The sequence below is a fragment of the Cucumis melo genome, chromosome 1 (assembly GCF_025177605.1).
Source record: "Cucumis melo cultivar AY chromosome 1, USDA_Cmelo_AY_1.0, whole genome shotgun sequence".
Lineage (NCBI taxonomy): Eukaryota > Viridiplantae > Streptophyta > Magnoliopsida > Cucurbitales > Cucurbitaceae > Cucumis > Cucumis melo.
Window position 1 is genome coordinate 33,532,937 of NC_066857.1, and position 23,176 is coordinate 33,556,112.

Below are 23,176 nucleotides of genomic sequence, written 5' to 3' on the forward strand. Positions count from 1 at the left end.
GTGGAGATATGATTATTGTATAATCAATGTAAATCGATCTCAATGCATCCGTAGTCAGGTAAGATCCTACGTTTTGGACCATTTTATACGAATTTGGGCTTTCGGCCCAATATCTATTTCCTTCGAGTAATTGGGCTCTGTTGCGGCCAACTCTTTGTATCATTATGGTTTTTTTTTTTACCAAAATACGATGAATTTTAAAAATAATAATAAAGTGTATAACCGTCTATTTTAAAAAATTGTAAATATAGCAATATTACGAGGGATCCATCAGCGACATAAGTTTATCGATACTTGTAAATCTTTTAAGATGTCCCTATATATGTTAATATTTTTATTTTGATCGTAAGAAAATTAACTTTTACAAATTTATTTAATGTAAAATAACTAGAATTTTTCGTAATATATGAAATTTATTTAAAATGAAAAATTTGTTAAAAATATTTAGAAATATATAAATTTTTTCCTAAATAGATATTTATTTTTTGTATTTGGATATTATCGGTAGAAGAAAACTTTTGTTATTTTTGTAATTTTGTTATATTTAAAAATATTTCTATAATATGTGAATTATTATAGTAATCTCGAAATATTCTACTCTTTTTGTTATTTAGAAAAAAGAATTGGTAAATTTTTTCATAAAATCACTTAAATGTATGCATTAAATGTCGTCCACTTTTTTCAATAAAGAAAACAAAAAGAAATTCAAGTACACAGTGAATTGTTTTAAAAAATAATGGAAAGAATGCGTAAATTAGACAATATATGAAAAAAATTAAACAATGTCATACTTTTCTTAGAAATAGACAAGTCGAAAGACTAACTATGCAAGAAAGTTCAACGTGTTCAAAATGTCAATATTTCAAGATGGTAATCAAACTCAAAGTTCAATCATTCGAAAAAATCAATAAACCTAAGGATAAAAGTTTACTTAACAAAAATCAAAATCAAATAATTTATTCAAAATTGTACACTAAGATTATCATACATACAAAATCCAAACTCTCAAATATATATATATACATATATAAACTACAAATTAAATATCTCCTAAAGTTTAGATATTATGTTTTAGTCTTCTACACCTTCCAATTTCTACCAATCCCTATCATATTGTTTTCAAGAAGGAAAAAAAATGGGATGAAAATGTAAAGAAATTTTTTCTTTTTAATAATCTCTAAATAAAAATGAATTTAAATACAATTTAAATTATAGATTGACCATTATCAAAAAATAATTTTTTCGTTCTTTAGTTTTATTATTATTATTATTTTCCTTTTCATTTTAACTTTTCCACTCTCTCATAATAATAAATAAAAATAAATAGTAATAATAATGAGAACAATAATAATAGATCAGGAAAGAGTAGGGGAGAAAATGGTCCGACATTGTGGTTCAAATGTATTTTAGTTGTCGACTCTTCAATAAGGTGTCGGCACCTAACATTTTCCAAATTATTCTCCACAATTTTCTTTTTTCTTTTTTTCACTTTCATTCCTTTTAGTAAGTTCAATTTTTTCTTTCTAACTGCTCTTTCAATCCTATTGTTTTTCTAGTTTCTAATTTTAAAGACTTAATTCTCCATTTCTCTTTTCTCTATTCTTCTTTCTTTTGTTTAATTTATAAAACGTCGAGATTAAAATATATTTTCAAAATATTTACATTTAGTAATAAATTTTGTATTTTAATAAATTTTTAATTTGTTTTTTTAGAAATTTCATAAATATAAGGAAACGATCGAATATTTATGTGCAATAAAAGCATGTTACCAATTTTTTTAAATATTTTAGATTTATCTTTCTCTTTTATTGTCATTTGTTTTTTCCTCTCTTTTTATTATCTTTTTTTTTAAACTATTATTTGGTTCAAGATCATGTATCAAATATTTTTTTTCTTTTTTTCTCCAAACTATTATTTGATTCAAGATCATGTATCAAATAAAAAATATATTTTTTTTTTAACTTTTATTTGGTTGTTCAAGATCATGTACTAAATACAAAAGATTGATCTAAACTAAAAAAATAAACGATCGTGTACAAAATCTTTCTTTTAAAAATTGTTTAACCAAATCTAAATGATTGTGTACTAAATATTCAAAAAAAAATCGATCAAATCTAAACGATTGTAGAACCAAATCAAATGATTGTGTACGGGGAATTTAAAAAATAAATCATCTAAATCTAAACGATCGTGTATCAAATAATAACGAAAGATTTTTCCATTTTCGAAATTGTTTTATATAGTATAAATATTTTTGCGACTTTGTTATATTTTTTTTAAAGGACCTTATTTCTTTTATATTTTTTAAAAAATCATGAGGTAATTATATTATATAATGACAACTCAACTAAAGTTTTTATATAGACATTCAGTTGAAGATATGATTCAATGGATTAATATCATCCATTTATAGAACTATTTCTAATAACAAAAACTCATGCAAGAAAAATCAAATTATAAGAAGATTCATATGTCGCACGTGGGATTCGTACGACATTTCGTTATTGAAATCGACGGATGAGTGCAGGCCAACGCCTTCTTCATGAGTGGCCACCAACCGTCCGATAAGGCTCAGAATCCGGATTATGACGTGGATCCGTACCTTTTCTTTTAAAGAAAAAGTTAAATTTTCGAAAATTAAAATTCTCGTGAATGTTGCCCGTTGCGTTTGTTTTGATCGGCGATTCGGTCCCACATCGGCTACACCTTTCGGTCCGATTCCTTTTTTGCCGTTTCAACGGAAATTTCCTTTTCCTTTTCCTTTTTCTTTATTTATTTTCTTTTTATTCCATAAGAAAATTTAAATATTTTTTTGTTTGTACTGTAATGTCTAATTCATATTCCAATATGAAATATGTTAAAATTAACTTTGGGTGTCTAAACTTTGAAAAAAAATAACAAAATCTACTCTTAATTTCGTTGCTTAATAATTAGGTTTTATATTTTCAATTTTGTAATAATTTAATGATTTAATCATTGTATTTAGTTTCTATTATATGAGTTAGAGTTGAAGATAGTAATGAAAATATCTAAATTGATAAAATAACTTGAAATTTAATATTTAAATTATTTCATGCTAAGATCCATAGAATAAACTAAATTATTATAAAATTGAGAATACATAAACTAAATTATTACTTCCAAAAAAAATTTAGAAACCAAGAGTATTTTTCAACCTATGAATAATGGTTTTTCTGGAACTATAGTTTTAAAAAATGACATCCATACTATTTCTAATTTTTTTTCTTGAGAAATTTATTTTTGTTTTAATTTGTTCTCATGCATATTTTCCTTTTGAAAATAATATTGAAATTTACCTGAAGATTAATCATACAAACCTCATTTAATTCTCATGTAATATGAAAACAATACAATTTTAAACGTTACTCAATGATTTTCAAAGGAAGAAAATCACTTAATTAATCATAGAGACAAACTTTAGCTATATCCATTTGTTGTTATGTGTACTTTGATAAAATTCAATTTAGTATCATTGCGTAGACCATAGTTATTTAATATATTTAGTATTGTAATTTTTGTTCATACTTTAAAAAGTAGTATTAAAGCACGATTTAATTATATTTTTAAGGGTGAATTCAAACAAAAACATCAAAAAGGATAATATATATAATGATTTTATATCAATGTCATTAGTTGAGTTAATGGTAAATTGGTCTCTAATTTGAACTCGAGTCTCATATTCTATATTTTTTAAAAATTATTTTTATTTTACTATAGAGCTATTGTCAATAAAATTTATGTAAATTTAGGTCAAACAATTACTCAAAAATAAAATTAAAAAAAAAAGAAAGAAAGTAGGAGGCTAAATGTAGACATAAATTGAATGAAGTTGAAAAGTGAAATAATTAGTAATTTCAAAACTTACTTAAATTAAATGTGATGCACAATTATTTTGTTTAAATGTGTGAAATGATAGGAAAAAACTGTGTAACCATGTGATGAACTTTAATTAAAAGGAAAAAAAAGGAAAATATATTATAAAATGAAATAAAATAAAAAGAAATGAATATTGGGTAGGTGAAGGTGACATTATTAATTACTTATTGAAATTTGGGTAAGGTCGCACGAAACTTCTCGATCGCACGTGCGAGTTTTTCTAGGGATTATATCCCAAAAAGCCGAAGAAAAAGGAGAATTAGATTGGGATTTTCTTTTATTAATTGGGATTTTGGAATGATGTGTGAAAAAGAAAGTTTCCTCCAAAATAATCCCATCACCGAAGATACCAATCTTCCTTCCAAAGTTTTATTTGTTATTATAACTTTTCAACTATATCATTTTCTTTAATTTTGTAAAGATATAAATATAGGGCGTAACCGTCCAATTTGATCATTAAAATCAAAGTTTAAAATATCAAAATCGATGGTGGAAATATAGTTATCACATTTTCAAAAAAATATCTATAATGAAGTTGATAACATAGTAACACCAATAAAAATTGGTATATGTATTATGAAAATTAAAAATGAAAAATAATTTAGTGATTTATTGAAATGTGATACATTGATTATGTCCTGTCCAACTCATATATAGATTGGCACGTCGACAAAAATTTAATACCATGCATGGTTCAAACTATAATTTAAAATAGTGAGACAATAATTTAGGGTGTTTACAAAAAGATTTGTGATACTAGGACCCATGTTACTACATTTTCTAAATTACAAATTTAAAAGCTGATAATCCTATGATAATAGTCTGATATATCTAATTACTTGTCATATTTGCAGTATACAAAAAAGAAGTGCTAGTTATGAGCTGTTTTTTTTTCTCTAAATTTTTTTATCATCTGATGCAATTTTCCTAATAGATTTTGTATGCAAACTTAAAACTCACAATCCCTAACTATATCCAATGATCTTAAATAGTTTCTAATGGCAAGAAATTAAAGTCTACAAAGTTCTTTTCCACTAAGTCGAGGAGTCTAAGCCGTTATCCGAAATGCAAAGGTGTATTATAGGATCGCTGCAGTAGCTAATTCTTTTTCTTAAGTTCAATCAATTCAACGTTCAATCCTGATATTTGTATGTTAATGACAAAAAGTAAACATATATAAGAAAGATGTGTTCTTCATTTAAGATTGATCGATTTAGTTTAGGATGGAAGGAATGAAGAACCATTTTTCATATTGGTTTCCCGATGGGATCAGCTGCTTTTTCATGGAAACATACAGATAAGTCTCAAATGAGTTTTGGACTTTTATACCAAGTTTAATTTTGTTTTATCACATATTTCTTAATCCTAACAAGACTTAACAACCAAACAACATAACTCATTATAAAAACAAATTAACACTTCTCTAAAAATTAAGATGGAAAGAAATTATATGAATAGTTAAATAAAAAATATACGTTTTTTAAACGTATGAAATTTAATTTTAATTAAAACATTTCAACATTTATATTTATTATTATTATTAAAAAACTAATATTTAAAAAAGTTTTAAAGTTTGCATCAATACCAATAAACTGCCACAAATATTCGAAAATACAATTAAAAAATATTTAAAAATTAAAACGCAATGGTCGAGATATGAAAGGGTGGTCGAGCAAACAAAAATTTGAATCATAATATCATTTTAAGTATATTAACACATGTTTCTAACTTCTTTTTTTCTTTATTTCCAATGTTAAATAATTTATAGTTCATTGATAATTTTGAAACACAATTGAATTTAGCTAACAACATTCCAAGATATTTTTCTTATCATTTAACCTATTTTTTATGTAACATATATATATATATATATATATATATATATTTTAGTTAAAGAAAAATACAATTTTTTTTTTTAAAAAGTAAAAATTAGAAAAGAAAAAGGAAAAGGTATATATCATCCATCCAAACCGAATCTTTATCCACGTCTTGTTGTGAAAGATGAATTGAATTCATCCCAAAACTTTCTCGATTATAATGATTTTGATCCCTTGGAATTAAACAAAAATAACATTCATTTTAATAAAGATTTGAATACCTTTTATTTATTTTATTAAAAAACAAAAAAGACCGAAATTGATCGTGAAAATATGTGGAGACAAATGAAGCAATATCGGGATTGAGAAAAGCAAAAAGAAAAATACATTTTATTATTATTATTATTATTATTACGCATGCTTACAAAAACGACGCCGTATTTATGATTTCGCCTCATCTAGATATACCTCACGTGCGTCAAAACCCCGTTCAGACCCACCGGTTACCGGCCCAGTACGACGTTGTATTCACACCTTCTCTTCTCTTCTGTCGGTTTACGTATTTGTTTTTTCCACTCCCATTGTCCGTTCCGTACAAAACTATGACCTACAATTGCCGGTCACACCTCCACCTCCACTTCCCACAATCTCCGTTTCCCCTTCCATTATTACTCTCAAAATCCCATCTCCCAACTCTCTCTCTCTATAAAATTCCAATTCTTCTTCACCCTCTTCTCTCTAGGTCGTTTTGTATTTCCCTTTCGATGGAGGAGGTGGTGGCAGCCGATTCGCTACGGTACCCATTTCTCGATGGCAACGAGAGCAAGAGTTGTCTAGGGTTCATGGAGCTTCTCGAAGTCGATCGAGATTTTTCATCCCAATTTGATGTGTTTGAAACATCATCACCGTCTTTATCGTCTTCTTTGATTTCAAATCCTGAGAACTTGGAGATTTGGAATCAATGGCCTACCACGCCAAATTATTCGTCGTCGATCTCATCAACTTCGAGCGAGATCGTTAATGGTGAGCTGACGGAGCCGAATCTAGAGGGAGGAGAAGAGAAACAAGATCGGCAACCAACTGTAAAAACTGACAAGCAGTGAGTGTTTTATTTTCTGATCGAATTAATAATGGGATTTATAATGAAAATTAGATAAAGTAGTTTAATTTGTAGGTAAAATAATATATTTTTAACAAAGAAATAAATTAGACAGAATAATTTAAAGCAGGAGAGGGTTTTGGATTTGGTTTTTTTCTCAACTTAATTAAGAACCTTTTTTTGTTTAAAAAAAATCTAAGAACCCTATATGTATACATATATATAACTCGTCAGTTTTAATTTGTATGATTTTTTTTTCTTGTATAGTTTCAAGTTCAAGTTTACAAGACTTTTCTTCAATTTGATTATTATGATCAGTGCTATTTTAGTACTTAATTAAGAGATCACAAAATGGAATATTAATCAATAAACCATAGTTTCATTTATATAATGATTTGATACTTTAGATGAACTGAAACGTTGGATAATCGTCATGACTCATTTATGTATTTTGTTAAATTCTATATTTTGGTTTTCATCTTTGGAGAGATATATTTTAGCCAAATTTAAAATTTTAAAATTTTGAAAATATATAAGGGGAAATAATTTTTGATTTTTGGGTGATGTAAATATAGGTTAAAAACAAAGAAGAGGAGTCCAAAGAAGAAAGGTGTGGAACCACGATTCGCATTTATGACAAAGAGTGAAGTGGATCATTTGGAAGATGGATATAGATGGAGAAAGTATGGTCAAAAAGCTGTGAAAAACAGCCCTCATCCTAGGTAATTAAAATTTCTAACATAAAAGCTTAATTGCATTTATACTCTTATCTTTAGATTAAGTTTTGTTGTGATCGCAACACAACAATTTTGGTCTCGGCCAATACATAAATACGTCAGTAGATCCTAATAAAAAAATTAGTAGACAAAACTTCTGTAGATGTTTTGTTGTGCGTGGACAGATAGCATGATCGAACGCCCATCGTCTAATTTTCTTTTGTTCATGCTTTCAAATGTTGCGTTGGCAAAAATGTAAGTCCACACAAGTAAAAGCATGAACAGAAAGCGTTTTCTGCTCACGCAACTGACGTTGGCAAAAAAAGACCTTTTGCCCACACTTTTTTTTTTTGCATGAGTAGAAACTCTTGTCATGCATGGTTCAACATGGTTTATCGACAAAAATAAATATCTGTCACGTAAGAATCTTGAAATATTTTTCAGATATAAAATTTTTAATAGGGTTGTTGCAAAAATAGTAAAAAAATCGTGTCGCTATATTTTTTTGAATTGCAAAAGTAGCAAATTTAAATGCGGATAACCTTCTGCTAGCCATTTAATAATCCTCTAATAACCGTCTGATATCATTAATTACTTGTCATATTTGTATCATGTTCGCAATATATAAAAAAGATGTGCTATGGACTATTTTTTAAAAAAATTGTCGATCTTATGCAATTTCTCATATGTAACACAATATATTCAACATTGTAACGACAAATGTGAATTAAAAAAAATTAATAATATTAGTAGTTTACTCTCTTGTTTTTTTTTTTTTTTTTTAAATAGGAGTTTAGTAGCAATAGAGATGGAGACATAAGATGTCTTTAACCATATATACCGAATGTCAATAAAATTAAAAAGTTATTAAATGAGGATTAATAAATGAGAAATTATAATTATGAATAGTATGTGCAAGAGAAAATTAACTTTTCTTTTATTTTATTTTTCAAATTTAATATTTCCTTCAAGTATATAATAAAATTACAAAATTATACATTTTCCCTTTTTCCAATATTTAGAAATGGCCAAATTACCAAATTGGTATGGTAAAATATATAATATGCTCACCAGAATCGTCATTTATTGTCATTGCATCTACCAAATATATATTACGTTTATTTTTTCTTCTCTTTATCTAGTTGATCAATAATATATATCTTGTGGAGTTGTATTAATTTTGGATTAATTCCCTTTATTAATTTACCTAATTCATATTTATTATCGACAAATTCACTTTCTACGACTTTCATATTTACCTATCAATCATTAAGAAAGGGTTTTGACTTTTTGTTAAGAAGTGATTTTTGTTTTGTTCCAATTTTATCGAAGGAGTTTGAATGAAAATGATTTTGAAAAATATTTTTTCTCTAGTCAGTCAAATAAACCCTTAGTTAAAAAAGTTCATAATATATGTTTAAACCTAATTTTTAGATTGTATTTTTTTTTCAAGTACAATAAATGAAGACATGAAAATATATTTGTCGCTTATTGTTGAGTTATATCCTCACTTTAGCAATGCATATGGTTTTTGTTACAGGAGTTACTATCGTTGTACTAGTGTAGCATGTCAGGTAAAAAAACGAGTGGAGAGATGTTTCCAAGATCCAAGCATTGTCGTTACAACCTACGAAGGTCAACACACTCATCCTAGCCCCATTATGGCACGGCCAACCTTCTTTCCTCCTCCCATCTCAGTCACCCTCTACGATGATTATTTAATTCAAAATAGTCATAATTCAAATGTTATGAGTCACTCAATTGCTTGGTGCCACCATTAATCATGGACTACTTCAAAATATCATGTCTTTCCAATATAATGAGTTGGTATGGAGATAAGATGGTTCAATCTGAACCAACTCAACCTAACTCGATTGGTTATGTTTAGAAAAATTATACATACATATATATAACGTGTAACATGGTTTGTATGTCTATGGGTTTCGTCCAATGTTTTCTAAATAGAATCAAGGGCCATTATTAGAGATTTTGTAAATTTTTCATTTACTCTTAGTTACTTTTTTACGTCTACTTGAATTCACTAAAACCCAACATTGGTTTAATTTAAATGTTGATTTTTTTTTATATAATTATATTCTACAAGACTTTCTAAATTAAAAAGAATGGTTTTAAAAGAAAAAAATTGTTTTAAACGTCTAGAAACTCGATGAAAACAAGAGATTAATTATAAAGAATTTTGGTGAACAAAAATTGTTTTAAATACTTTGGTTTTTTCATTTCAAGTTTTAATTGACACAAAATATAGTAAGAAAGTGTAGTTATCAATATCACATGATTCATCTATATATCTAAATACCTTTATAATATCAAACACTTTTTTTTTGTCTATTGAGTTAGTAATCAAATTTATAATTCTTTTTTCTTTTCTAATTTGAAGTTTCAATTATCATATATTGGATTAGCAAAAAATATCGATGGATGATAAGTTTCAATTATGATATATTGGATACACAATAATTTTTTTCATACAACACTTTTTTTTTTTAAATGTAACAAAATGTGAGGTAGATTCAAATATATATTTAGTATATCTTACTTTAAACAATAAGAAAGAGCGTGTGAGATTGGAAATTCAACATATTTATATTCTTCTATTGATATTTTGTTGTTGCACTTCGATCTTCCAATACACAACATGTTCAGATTTTGCAATTGGTACGACAAAGGCATAACAACAATGGTAGGATGGATTGGTTGAGGAACAAAAGAAAAAACTGCAAAATAGAAAGAGATTAGTACGGCTGAGTCGCAGAGCACGCTCTCTTTAAGACGTTCTGCGACTCTTCTAGTCAACATTATATATTATTTTATCTCTTTTCACCTTGCCACGGTCAACCGACCGACCGCGACGCGTGGAGATGTAGGCATATTCTCATTTGCCTATCTCCTTCCAAAACTTGGGTGTCTTAAGGGTCCAAACCTATTGGTCAATCAATAGGTATATATGAAGAAACCTCCACGTTTCAAAGTGGGAATGCTTTAGAGAATAAAATAATATATATTTTTTCTTCTTACAAATTTTCATCCGATATATTTTTATAAAATGGAGACATCTACAATATTATTTGTTGTTTAGATGAGTGGAGGTTTAATTAAATGCAACATAAGAGTCGACAATTGCATACCGTCTTTAATTAAGCTTGTCGACATGTAGTTTTTTCTCTCTCTCTCTCCCTCTCATTCATGAAGTGAAGAGTGAGAGAATTGGATTTGATTCATTGAATAAGGAAGGAGCTTTAATTAGGCATGGACACTGACCTCATCTCTCTCACTTCCTCCATCACTTCCCCCTCACAACTCATTTTCATCTCATCCTTCTTTCTACCAACCCATAAATATTACCCTTTTCCTACTTTTCAAAACAAGGTATTTGCAATACTTTTTCTAAGTATTTAAATTAAAAGATTCGTGGGGTTAGAACATATAAACTCTTACCACTAAGTTAAAAAAATTATAAATTTTGAGTGTTCAATGGTTTTATCTTGATCTTTTAATGCTTTGATCATCACAAATCGTCATCGACCAATCTCAACCGCCACTACTTTTGGCTACTTAGCTTGCTGGATCGTTGGACAATCTCCCACCGACACTTGCTATACATCTTTGGTTCATCAAACAGTAGCATTTCTTTGACATGGGATAGACAAGGACTGCTTGACAAACTAATATTTGACATGACATTCTTTTTATTCAAAACTTTACTTATTATACAAAAAAAAACATGGTGATATATATACATATAAAAGATGTTTGAAAAGCAACATTCTCAAATTTCGCCGCAACATAAGTAAATGGTTTTTCTTTTTTCACTTACCGTTTGGAAATGAATATTTTATTTTGTGAATATGGAGAGAAAAAAAAATTAAAGTTCAATTAACACAACAAGAGAAATTATATTTTAATGATGCACTTGACATTTCATTAACTGATTCACTTTTAACAAAATAATTTTCTTGTACTTTTCTTTCCAAAAAAAAGGAGAAGAAATATTTTCTTGAACTGTCCCTATCTTAAAGAACTATGAAGATGAAAATCCGAATGGAGAAAGCTTGGTGGAAGGAAGAATTGATGTTTCGAGGGGAAGGAGCAGGTAGGGTTTGAGATTCGTTGAGAGGGAGAAGAAATGTTATATGAGGGAAGAGCAAAAGATGTCTGCTGGAAGAAAGCCTAGAAATTGATGATAATATTGAATTACTGTTTCCATGTCTTGGTGACTAAACTTGGGCCCCAAACACCTAGTTGGATTTAAAACCTAACTCGTCTCATCTCATAACTCTCTTTTGATCGAGAGATATTTTAGGATAATTTATATAAATGTAGCAAAATATAAAAATATAAACATTTACAGTGATGTGTAATAAAAAAGAAAATAAAAGTCGTTTATTTTTATAAATTTCAGACTTGTTCTTAAATATGGTAGACGATTTGTCTTTTTTTTTCTTTCTTTTTTTTTCTTGTGATTTATTCATTTTATTTTCTAGATTTTCTTTTTTCTATTTTAAATGATTTATTCTTTTATTTAAATCTTGTATTTCATCTTCATCATCTTCGACGATATTCTTTGAAACTATTTCACGATTGTTTCAATATCTTCTTCATTTTTCTCATATTTGAGAATATCAAGATCGTTTAGCATGGTCGTTTAAATTTGAAACATTTTTCCCATCGTTTAAAAGGAATTACATGATCGTGTATCATGATCTAAACAATCATTTACCATAATCAACACGATCATTTAGTATGGTCAACACAATTGTTATATTTGAAGTTTTTATCGATCATTTACATTCGACTACACGATCACTTACCATAATCAACACGATTGTTTACCAAGGTCAATATAATCATTTAAATTTGAAGCATTTTTTCCTATTGTTAAGAAAGAACTACATAATCGTGTATTATGATCTAAATCGATCGTAGATCATTCGTTTATATGGTATTACACTATCATTTATAAGAAAATTACTTACACATGCTTGTGTCTCATTAATCTTTGTTGACTAAGATATTTTTGGTATTTTCGTCGGTGGGTTTTTTATATTTTTAAATTTGTTCTATACAGTAAAATATTTTATGGTTGTTATATTTTTAAAAAAATCCTAATATTTTATATTTTAAACTTTTTTTTTATTATCTTCAAATGAAAAAAAAAAATCTTCACAAAAACATAAAAGAAATATGTCGTTTACCTTTCAAACTTAGGTCCTTTTTAGCTTTTAAGCTACTATTCTCAATTTTAGTTTTGTGTTTAATAGGTTTTTAAACTTAAATTAAAAATATTTAATAGATTTATCCGTTTTCAAATTTGGAACCAGTCAAAGACATCCATTTCTTAAAAGAGATGGATTGGAAAAGGACTAACTAGAACTTTAAAATTTTAATGACTACTATGAAATAATTTTTAAAATTTTATGAATTTATTCTAATCCTATTAGAATAATTTAGAAGATTAGAAATCATTCACTATAGAATATTTTATAAATTCAAGAGACCAATTACAAACAAACCTCAAAGTCAAAGTGCACTCATAAATTAATGGGAAGAAAAATAAATTTTTATTTTTCTATTTTGAAAAAATAAGATTCTAGGTTAGAGAAAAAAAACAATTTTTTGAACTAAAAAGCCTCTCTTTTTACTAAAAAGAAATCTATCTTCCAACTATTAAAACTATTTTTTATTCAACAAAACAATAAATATATAAAATTATTTTTAAATATAGCAAAATAAAGAGTCAAAATAGATTATATTTAATAATCTATTGTTTATCGGTAACGTTGTGATATATTTGTAAATATTTTTGATCATTTTATATTTTAAAATAATTTTGAAAAAAAAAAAGATAATTTCCACCCAAACTAAAGAATTCCCCTTAAAGAGAAAAAAACCTAAAAAAACAAACTTTACCGGTTCCAGAAATTTCCAAATGTGGCCGACGATTTCAAAATCAAAACTTGATGGGAAATTATTGTTTCCATTGGTTTTTGACCGGTTTCAAGCGAATATAAATATCGTCTAAGGATTTGACTCAGTCGTTGGTCGCCGTCTCCGATCAGCACAATTTTTCACGCCAGATTTTGATAAAGAAAGAAAGGTTTACTTCCATTATTTTACGATGACCCATTTCATTAAACTATACTTTTTTTTTCTCTCTCTCTTATTGTTTTAAATTTCAGATGATCAGAAGAAAAATATCGAAATCGATTTGGAATTTGTCGGTCTGAGCAGGTAAACGTTTGGATTTGGGTATGTTTGTACTAAATCCTTGCTATTGGGTTTCTGGGTTATTCGATTTGGCTCATTTTAGGTTATTTTCCATTTTATGTTTGTGTTTAATGGGGTTGTTTTTAATTTCTGTTTGCTTGGATCCTTTGTTTAGTTTTTTCATTAGCATGTCTGGAATGATGAGTTTTGGGGGATTTTAGTGGTGGTGGTGTTTGTGTATTCTTGTTTTTATCATTTTTTTGGAGTGTTTTCTTAAGTTTGTTTTGGCATTACCAAAGTTGTTGTTTGGTCATTAGTACCTAAATATTGGTGTCGACCCATTTCCTTGTTGTTCTTTTTCTTTTTCAACTATTGCTTTTATGGTTTTTTTCCCCTTAACCAATGCTATGCTATGTTAGTTATGTTGTTAACTTTTTATATGTTTGATTTTTTTTCTTCTTGTTTTGATTCTTGTTTTCTTGCTTATTTTGTGTTAATTTAGGTGACTCATGGGTTAGATTCTTTGGAGGTCCCTTTGATGTCCTTGAGATTGACTTTGAGTATGTTTCAGTTATTTCAAGACTTCTGAAATTTTGCACTTGCCTATGTTGGAAATTTCATCTTATTGAAGTGCTGAGTGCTTTACTTTTTCTTCTTTTCATAGCTTTATGGCCATTGTTATGTTACAGCGATTAGGAAATTTGCATTGGGATTGAACGTTCATCTTCGATTGTGGTGTTCGACTTCCCTTTTCTCTATTCTTTTGTGGTGTAGGGTGAATTTTGGCTTTTGTAGTCAAAAGGCTATGAGATTGAGTACATGGCTTTAAGAGAAAGGGATCTCACATTTGATCTCGAAAATGGGGGGAAGATCGTTGAAGAGGATGGAAGTGGGGAACCGAGTTCAACCAAAAGAGATGTAAAGAATATTTGGAGTAGGTTGACAGAGGATTCACTGCTAAAAGATGAGCGAGCCATAGCCTCAAACAGTAATTTTGCTAATACTGTTGCCGACATCATTGCTGATGAGAGCTTAGGATTGTTGATAAATAAGAACTTGGAAGGAGAAGATGATCATGAAGTTTTTGCGCACATGGAGAAAAGTAATGCTAGAGGGAAGCATAAGAATAAGAAAAAGGCTCTGAAACCACCACGGCCTCCCAAAGGTCCTTCACTTGATGCCGCTGACAGAATGATGGTGAAGGAACTTGCAGTGCTTGCCATGAAGAAACGTGCAAGAGCTGAGCGAATGAAAGCATTGAAGAAGGCAAAAGCAGAGAAAACATCTTCTTTCAATAGTTGTATACCTGCCTTGATTATCACATTCCTCTTCTTCCTTGTCATCATCATTCAAGGTAAGCTTATTATAGGTCCTATTACAGTATTACTTTTACTTTTAGAAACTGCTTGGTCTTAAAAACTTGAACTGCTTCGATTTATCAGCCTCTGCTTTATCTGAGCTGCAGGTTCGGAAGGTGTTCTTATTGTTGGGTTCTTTAATCTGGATGTTAATTTATCTCTCTTTTTAGCATTATGTTTTTAAGGGCATTTTGTTTGATTGTTTTTTCAGGAATAAGCCCCAGAAGCAGTTCGATATTGCAGGGGTCACCTGAACCTGCTGTTGGTGGTAGTAGTGGATTCATTTCCGTTCAGTACATTAAAAGCTTTCCCCCAAGTGAAAGCGATGTATCCAATCCCCCCTCGTTTAAGTGCGTATTTTTAGCTGAATGGTTGTGATTGATGGATGGAATAGCCAAGTAGTCCTAGTCTAATTTTGTTCTATCTTGTTGATGCAGTTCTGCTGCATAGCTGGTTACTGGTTTTGTTCCTCTAGAAGGCAAAAGGGTGGCTGATTTGAGGAGTTTTTTGGAAGTTGAAATCCTAGGTGCCAGCTTGGTGGCTCGTATGGCCTTGATTTTTGAATAGCTATTTTAATACGCAGTTGCGTTTGACTGTTTTTGTACATAAATACGAAGAACATCGTTTTTTCTTTCTTTCTTTCGTGATCAAATGCTTTTTGTATTTTAACTTTATGTTAATAATTTATACTGAAAAGTTCATGGTGACGTTCTAGGATGTCAGTAGCTAACCTTCTTAAAGGTTAAATAGACAATCCTGCTTGCTTCCAGGCTTTCTTTCGTTGAATTGAATTATGAACTTTTTCCTTTTTGATTTTGATAACAAACCTGCAGAATTATGATGATATGATTGGCTGATGCTTAACCCTCTGCACCTTTGATTGGCCGCTGTTAAACGACATCCAATCTCTTCAAGAACAAACAGGTACGACCAGACTCTTACATAGTTACATTAGTTAGATTTAAAGGCAAATCTCTCGAGTTTCTAATCAATGAAACATCAAAGTTTCCAAGATTTCAGGTATTTGGCAGTAAAATGATTTGCTTGTTTGTATATACTGTTGTCCCTGACTTTGAAAGCTAAGACCTCGTTTGGGAACTATTTCGTTTTTTGTTTTTGTTTTTGAAAATTAAGCCTACTTTTTCTCTCTATCTTACAATGATTTGCATCTTTCTTAAGTACAGTGATTGACTATAGCCAAATTCCAAATTAAAAAAAACAACTCTTCGAAAGCCACTTTTTTTTAGTTTTCAAATTTTGGGACGATTTTTAAACCAGGTAGAATATAGATAAGAAATAAAGAGAGTTGGAGGTGGAAGTAGTGTTTATTGACTTAATTTTCAAGAACAAAATAAAAAAACAAAAAAAAAAATAAAAAGCAAAATGCTTGCCAAATAGAGCCTTAAGGTTTAACAATAGTTTTTAGTTTTTATATTTGAAATTTATGTTTGTTTCTTCTCCATTCTGACAAAGTTTTAAAACTATTGTTTTTAACTTTTTATTTTTCAAAACTTTATTTTTTTATAAAAAGAGTAGAGAGAAGGTTAAACAAAACATGAAAATTTGTGGGTTAAAAAACCAAATGGTTATCAAATGGGTTAAAAATATTTATGTGAATGTGAGAGATACGGAGTCTGATGATATGATATTTAGTTCATAAGATGGGATTCAAAAATCACTACCATAAATCTTAATTGGTACCAGATTTGGAAATTAGACAGCAAGCTTATGATAAAAAAGGAAAGAAAACTAAGGTAAATCTTTCCTTGTGCCAAGATCACTAATTCTAATAGTTATAAATAGTGGGAATGGGTTGAGAGCAAGACATCGAAGAATATTGTAGAAATTCTTTAGGGAAATATTAGGAGAGAGTAACTCTCTCGAAAGGCTATGGTATGTTGTAGTTTCTTCATTGATATTGCACTATAAATCTATCTTTGTGTTCTTTGTGTTTTTTAGATCTCTTGTCGGGACGTATCTTAACACTTTATCTTTAGTTGCAGCAATATCATTACAGATACATGTACAAAAGCATCCCATGTCGACCTCTTCATTTCGAGTCTCGTTCACATGAAAAGAAGAGTATAGCTGAGATCACCCTCAAAGAAACATCAGCGAATGGTAAAGAAATCTTTGCTCGCAGTTTAAGGAATGTCTACCTGCCTGCAATGTGTTGATTTGTAACCACTACCACGATCTAAAGCTCAATGCAACATTTTTTTGTCGAAGGAGTACAAGATTGTAATGTCATGGATGTAGCTCGGGAGGTCGAGGCTTGCAACGGAGCCGTTCAGTAAAAGGTATGGGGACAGCCATTGACATCACGGTACTCTGCTGTGAAATGCTTTGCTCAAATTTCTGCTTGTATTGTTTCTAAATTCTCAAATGATGATCATCTGTGGGTTGGATGACAAAATGGTAATTGTCCAATTCGGTTAATTGAATATTGTGGTACACAAAGCAACACGCAACACACTAAAGTGAGTAGGATTCTGAGCATGTGTTTTGGAATTTTCTCTGTCATTGAAAATTTGAACTATTTTCTCAAGGTGAGGGACTATAATGTCAAAATTTTAAATTTAAGAACAAAATGACTTCAGTTTTGGAGAATTAATTAAACCTTATATTTCCTTAGAAAGCCTCTACAGCCGCTAAGTAGTTATACTCACCAAGAGCGAACCAATTACAACCCGTAATCTAGTAACTATAGATCCACCCCAACATGTAGCATCGACATGGACAATACTAAGATCTTGATTGGATAAATTGACAGGAGTCTTAAAAGAATTGTCTAACAGACACTTTGTTCGATAAGAGATGAATTGGAACCACGTTCGCATCTAGTAGTCTCCACCGGCCATCTTCGATGAGTTTGTTCCGATGAATTGATAGTCCAAGTTGTAGTACGAACTTTGACAAGATCATTTTCATTCACACAACATGAGAACTCCAACAAAATATCCTTAACGGACTAGATGTTCGCCTCTAACCAAACTAGAGAATAAGGTATCCTAAATTACCTTCCTTAGAATGTGCAACTTCCACAAACAATTTCGGCAATATCTTGATCAAAATTTGGTATTGTGATGACCTCAAAGTTTCAGTGGGAGATATTTTGGTTTTCCTCCCATTTGAATCAAGAATGTTTCAAGAAAGTTTTTAGTTTTAGTTTAAGAATTAACTTTCTTGGCTAAGTCAAGTTTTTACAATTTTATGGTTCAATTGTGTGGTCTCACATGTGATTCTCATTTTTTAGGAAAGACAAGTCAACGAGCTACTTTTTCTCGTTTTCAACTTTTCTTAAATTGTAGCTTTCTTTTCCATTTGAAACTTTCATCTCCACATGTTATATTTACTGAAACATAAATTTATGTAGTTCACCTATTTCCAAATCGCATAGGTCCAAGGAAATTGTTCATGATAAAGCAAACATAACTCAAAATGTAATTGACATGACTTACTTATTTAGAGGTTGGAGGTTTGATCCTCTATCCCCTTTAATTATTTGCCGTATTAAGAAAAGGAAAAAAGAACTTGTTAATTTTCAAACTATTATAGTAATTTAGACTTTGTTTGTTTGTGTAATAATTTTACTCTCCATTTGATAATGATTTCGTTTTTGAAAATTAAGCACATAAACATTCACTTCCACCGTCTAGTCTATATGTTTTGTTGTTTAGGTTTTAGGAATGGTTTCAAATCCAAAACCAAAATTAAAAAAAAAATTGTTTCAAAATTTTAAAATTGACTAAAAAATATATTCAAATATTTATATAGAGAAGATATAAATTTTTTTGGATAAGAAATGAGAGTAAATAAGCACAATTTTTAAAAACTCGAGTTTTTAAATAAAGTTTGAATAAGTGAATGAATTTAAGAACAAATACAACAAAATCAATTACGCGAAAAAATGGTTAAATTAAAAATAAAAGGGAAAAATTTTTATTTTTTATAAAAAAAGATTCTTGAGTGTAATGAAAATATTCACAAAAAATCAATTTTTTTAAAGAGAGAAACATAACTCAAGGAAAGCCGTCAGTCCGGAGGACGGAAGGATCATATTCTTTTTTTATGGGTCCGGAGGACTCATATAACAATGTATCAAGAGATCTGAGAACTGCACTTGTCACAATGACGGAATAGAAGAACTCAGCAAGACTTGTCCTCTGACTCTTTGAGTCTGCCTTGTGGAGGTCTCTCGGGTGTCTACGGCAGATCCGATCAATCTCGTGATTCAGAGAATTTCCGTAGACAAATAGACTTTGGCGCTTAAAGGATCCTTTCCTATCAATAGTTTGTTTAAGTTTGGGGTACTAGTAAATATACTTTTTCATTAAATTTCAGAGTGATATCTTCAATCCTACTCTCTAACTCTTTTCATTCCCATTCCAATGGGCCCCCACCAATATTAGGACGACTTTTTCAGACCTTTTGGAAGAAATCCATATAAGAATAATGCACTCCTGAAAATAGTTCAGGGATCAGGACTTCGCTTTCGACTCCTAACGGAGCCTCTACTTTGATTTTGGCGAATTTGAGAGTCCGGAGCCCGTAGAATTATAAGAGGTCTAGATGCGAGACTGAAAAATCCAGCTACAAAAAGGCAAGGGCCACCGGCGCTAGTCTCAGCGTAAACAGCGGGGATGGTGCGCGCCCTCTACTAAGGCCGAGGAAGGGCGTAGTGGCTTTTTTAGTCCTCAACGGGTCAACCCTAAAGTCGTCGAGTTAATAATCATTAAAAAATGTAACTATACTCCGTTAGAAGCAAATCCTAATAAACTAAAGAAATACATGAAACATATGAGTAAAGAAAATCATTTTGAATAAAGAGAAGAAGAACATGTAAAAGAAATTATCTACTTATAGCCTAAACACAAGTTGTGTGCTAAACCGTTGTGAGATCAACGAATTGAACGTGGGAAAAAGAAACGTCCTCTAATTCTAAACATATGTTACATCTTTAGCCTCTTTAATAAAGACAAAATTGTTGTTATATATCAATCTCATTCTCGTTTGATCATTTAACCACTTGTTAACAATTAGATTTTAACATGTAATATGAGATATAAGTTGATTATGATCGAGAGGCTTAATAAGCCAATCACGTACCGTAATACCTCAAACATTGACCTCTATACAACTCATGAAAATGAAAAATTATTCTATAATTGTAAAATTGAGTACTTGGGTACATACATATATGAGTTATGATGGGTGGCTTTGAGTCTTTGACTTGTATTGTTCAACATTTATTATGATGGATAATTGAAATGGTTAGGTTTGAAGTATATAATTTGATTTCATATCAATATTTCAATGGGATGGATAAGCATTTATATAATTTGAAAATTTTAGCTTAGCTTTGACAAATTTGCATCACAAAGATTTTTTAGTCCATAACAGAATATTTCAATATTTGTAAAATACAAGAAATATATATATATATATATATATATGCATACATATGTATAATATTCACATTATTTTGCTAGAAAATAGAAGAAAAATATCATTATTTTTCTTTTGTATATTCGTTGTTGAACCCAAATATTAGGAAAGCGACTTTACAATAATTTTGAAAAATCTTAAGGGATAAATGGAATAGACTGATTTTTAATTAATTTGGAAGGAAAGATATGTCTATGTATTTGTTTGATTTAAACCCATGTTTACGGGTTTGTAATGAAAATTTTACTCATAGGTCAATCATAATTAAATGCAATCGCAAATGTAATTGAATTGTGTTTACCTAAAACCGTGAATTTGTCAAATTTATTATTACGTTATGGTTTGCATACGAATAAATGTCAAAATGAAGTTTTTTTATTCTCGAAAGCATAACAATAATCGTAACTATAACCCAAATGAAATAACAATAAGATGCAATTTTTAAATTCAATCGGATTGATTATTCTCCCCTAATCGTCAAATTGCAGTTTTTAAGTTTGATAACTATTTAGTTTAGGATTTGAAAAACATTTTTAGCTTTTAAGTTTTTAAGAATTTGAATAAAAAAAAAAACTATACATTTTTGGAGATTCTAATCCTTTGAGCATAAAATTAAAAAGAACATAAAACTCAATTTAATACCCAACGGAGCAGTTTCTTCGATTGTTTTTTTTTTTTTTTTTTAGTTTACATTCAATTTTCTACTGATTTTCTTGTTTAAAATTTTTTCGGCATAAAAAAATTACACTTCTTTTCTTTTTCAAAATTTTTCGATTCTTTTAAAAATATTATTGATAGAAGGTGGGATATAACCAAACAAATAAATTTAGAAGTGAAAGTAGTGTTGTCCCCGGACTTAAATTTTAAAATTAAAAATTAAATGGTATTAAAAATCCAAAATCAAAAGAAGTTAATTACGTAGAGGGATTAATTTGAAGTTTAATTATATTAATTATCGCATTAACTTTGTAAAGGCAAATTTATGACATTAATTAATGTTATAATAATATTAATATGCACCAATCATATTATTATACAAATAAGCAAAAGACATGAGAATTTGAATCATCAATCATAAAAAATAAAACTTACTAATTATACCATAGAGTTATACTTATTTTGACAAACCAAACCGATATATTTACACAAAAATGTCATTCCTTTCGTCTGTTGCCAAATTACAACAAATAACCCCTAATCCATCATTTTTTAGGGGTAAATGTTGTTTGTTAGGTAAACTCAATTAATTGATTAATTTCAATCCTAACAATTTTACTCGCTTTTCATTTTTTTTGGTCTTTTAGAATAGAAAATCTAAATTAAGTTTGCATTTAACTCCTAATTAATTCTTCTCCTTCACTTCTAACATTTTAAATCACCATTTCTTTTATTAACAAAAATTTAGCTTAACTTAAATGATATTTGAGTGCATCGATAACCATGAGATTTGTAATTTGAATCTCTTTACCTCTCGTTGTTTTGTCATATATAGCATAATATTGAATTAAAAATCATAAGTTAATAATTTTATATTCATTTTTATACCTTTATTCGAGGCAAAGCCAAAGGAAATCACGTCCCAACAGAAAAAAGTTCACACCTCAAGACTTTGGGTCGACCAAACAAACTTGGTAAATATTTCTTGATTTTGACACAATTGAGCTTGCACTTAATATATAACATCCTACAACCTTGAGTGCCAGAGAACGAACCTTACTTCTCACATGCTTTCGTTGATATATACATCCCTTATACTCTATACATGAGTGTGATGATCTCTAGTAAAGAAGACCGCTAGAAAAGCGAGAAATGGGTCGAGGGTCAAGCGTTTGACGAGTTCACGACAACAAACAAGAAGAAGATCCAATTAAGATCCATTCTTTTTCTCACAATATCATCCAAATTAAAGATGCTAATTAAAGTAGTTAATTATTGTGGATATAAGGACTTAACCCAAATAATCTATATCCATTATTGTTCAATATTGTTCATAACCCCCATTTATTTATTAATGATCTCTCGATGAAATGCATTTTTCATAACAAAAATGCTAATAGAACTCTTGAGTCAAATACATTGTGTATTGATACTTTTTTTTTTTAATTAAATTAATTGATAACCAACCCCTCAAATCTTAATATCTAAAAAAGAGAGGATTTAGTATCAAATTTAGATTCACTTAATTAATTCTGGGGGTACAACAGTTTGAAACAATAATATCACTGTTAGGATCTTACATTGAAATTAATAATTTTGATTTTTGTACTTTTATTAGATTTGTGTGCTTTTTCTTTGGCTGAAGTGACTAATATAAACTTCCCAATGTTTTCAAAGTCAAATAGTAATTGAGAGAGCATTGTCACAAAGCAATACACCATCTATTGTTATTATTATTATTATTATGTGATAAACCTTAGTAATAAAAGAAATTTTTTATTTATTGAATATTTTAAGATAATGTCTACAATATATGGATTAAATTTTCAAGCCAATAATTTTATTAAATTAAACCTTAAACTTCCAAAATTGAATCAATTTGGATCCTTTAATAGTTAATTCTAGCTATTTTCACTCGATTTTATTTAAAATATATAAGCTCAAAATCCTATTACTTGG

At 29.1% G+C, this 23,176-nt stretch overlaps 2 protein-coding genes across 16 annotated transcripts; both read left to right on the forward strand.

The window, feature by feature from the left end:
* The first annotated feature begins 6,374 nt into the window (after positions 1 to 6,374).
* On the forward strand, positions 6,375 to 9,514 carry LOC103492743 (WRKY transcription factor 23-like). The gene is made up of 3 exons (XM_008453243.3): positions 6,375 to 6,813; positions 7,389 to 7,535; positions 9,070 to 9,514. The coding sequence occupies exons 1-3, from the start codon at positions 6,479 to 6,481 to the stop codon at positions 9,308 to 9,310; spliced, it is 723 nt and encodes a 240-aa protein (XP_008451465.2). The 5' UTR covers positions 6,375 to 6,478; the 3' UTR covers positions 9,311 to 9,514.
* A 3,945-nt stretch (positions 9,515 to 13,459) lies between these two features.
* On the forward strand, positions 13,460 to 17,660 carry LOC103492741 (uncharacterized). Of its 15 annotated transcripts, none has more exons than XM_051087743.1 (8): positions 13,460 to 13,644; positions 13,727 to 13,796; positions 14,529 to 15,108; positions 15,324 to 15,462; positions 15,550 to 15,638; positions 15,946 to 16,036; positions 17,116 to 17,233; positions 17,342 to 17,660. In XM_051087743.1, the coding sequence occupies exons 3-5, from the start codon at positions 14,574 to 14,576 to the stop codon at positions 15,560 to 15,562; spliced, it is 687 nt and encodes a 228-aa protein (XP_050943700.1). In that variant the 5' UTR covers positions 13,460 to 13,644; positions 13,727 to 13,796; positions 14,529 to 14,573; the 3' UTR covers positions 15,563 to 15,638; positions 15,946 to 16,036; positions 17,116 to 17,233; positions 17,342 to 17,660. The 15 variants fall into 15 exon arrangements, with proteins under 15 accessions (XP_050943700.1, XP_050943694.1, XP_050943692.1 ...); XM_051087735.1 differs by adding an exon at positions 14,257 to 14,314 and having other exon boundaries at positions 13,461 to 13,644; positions 13,727 to 13,778; positions 14,419 to 15,108; positions 15,550 to 15,656; positions 17,110 to 17,660; XM_051087759.1 differs by adding an exon at positions 14,257 to 14,314 and having other exon boundaries at positions 13,461 to 13,644; positions 13,727 to 13,778; positions 14,419 to 15,108; positions 17,116 to 17,660.
* Positions 17,661 to 23,176: the final 5,516 nt, after the last annotated feature.

What these genes read in the sequence shown, in the direction of transcription:
- LOC103492743 (XM_008453243.3), top strand. Translation starts at nt 6,479, where the DNA reads ATGGAGGAGGTGGTGGCAGCCGATTCGCTACGGTACCCATTTCTCGAT. An exon ending in ACTGTAAAAACTGACAAGCA is followed by an intron (nt 6,814 to 7,388) that starts GTGAGTGTTTTA and finishes ATGTAAATATAG; the next exon opens with GTTAAAAACAAAGAAGAGGA. An exon ending in AAAAACAGCCCTCATCCTAG is followed by an intron (nt 7,536 to 9,069) that starts GTAATTAAAATT and finishes TTTTTGTTACAG; the next exon opens with GAGTTACTATCGTTGTACTA.
- LOC103492741 (XM_051087737.1), top strand. Translation starts at nt 14,574, where the DNA reads ATGGCTTTAAGAGAAAGGGATCTCACATTTGATCTCGAAAATGGGGGG. An exon ending in CCTTGTCATCATCATTCAAG is followed by an intron (nt 15,109 to 15,323) that starts GTAAGCTTATTA and finishes TTGTTTTTTCAG; the next exon opens with GAATAAGCCCCAGAAGCAGT.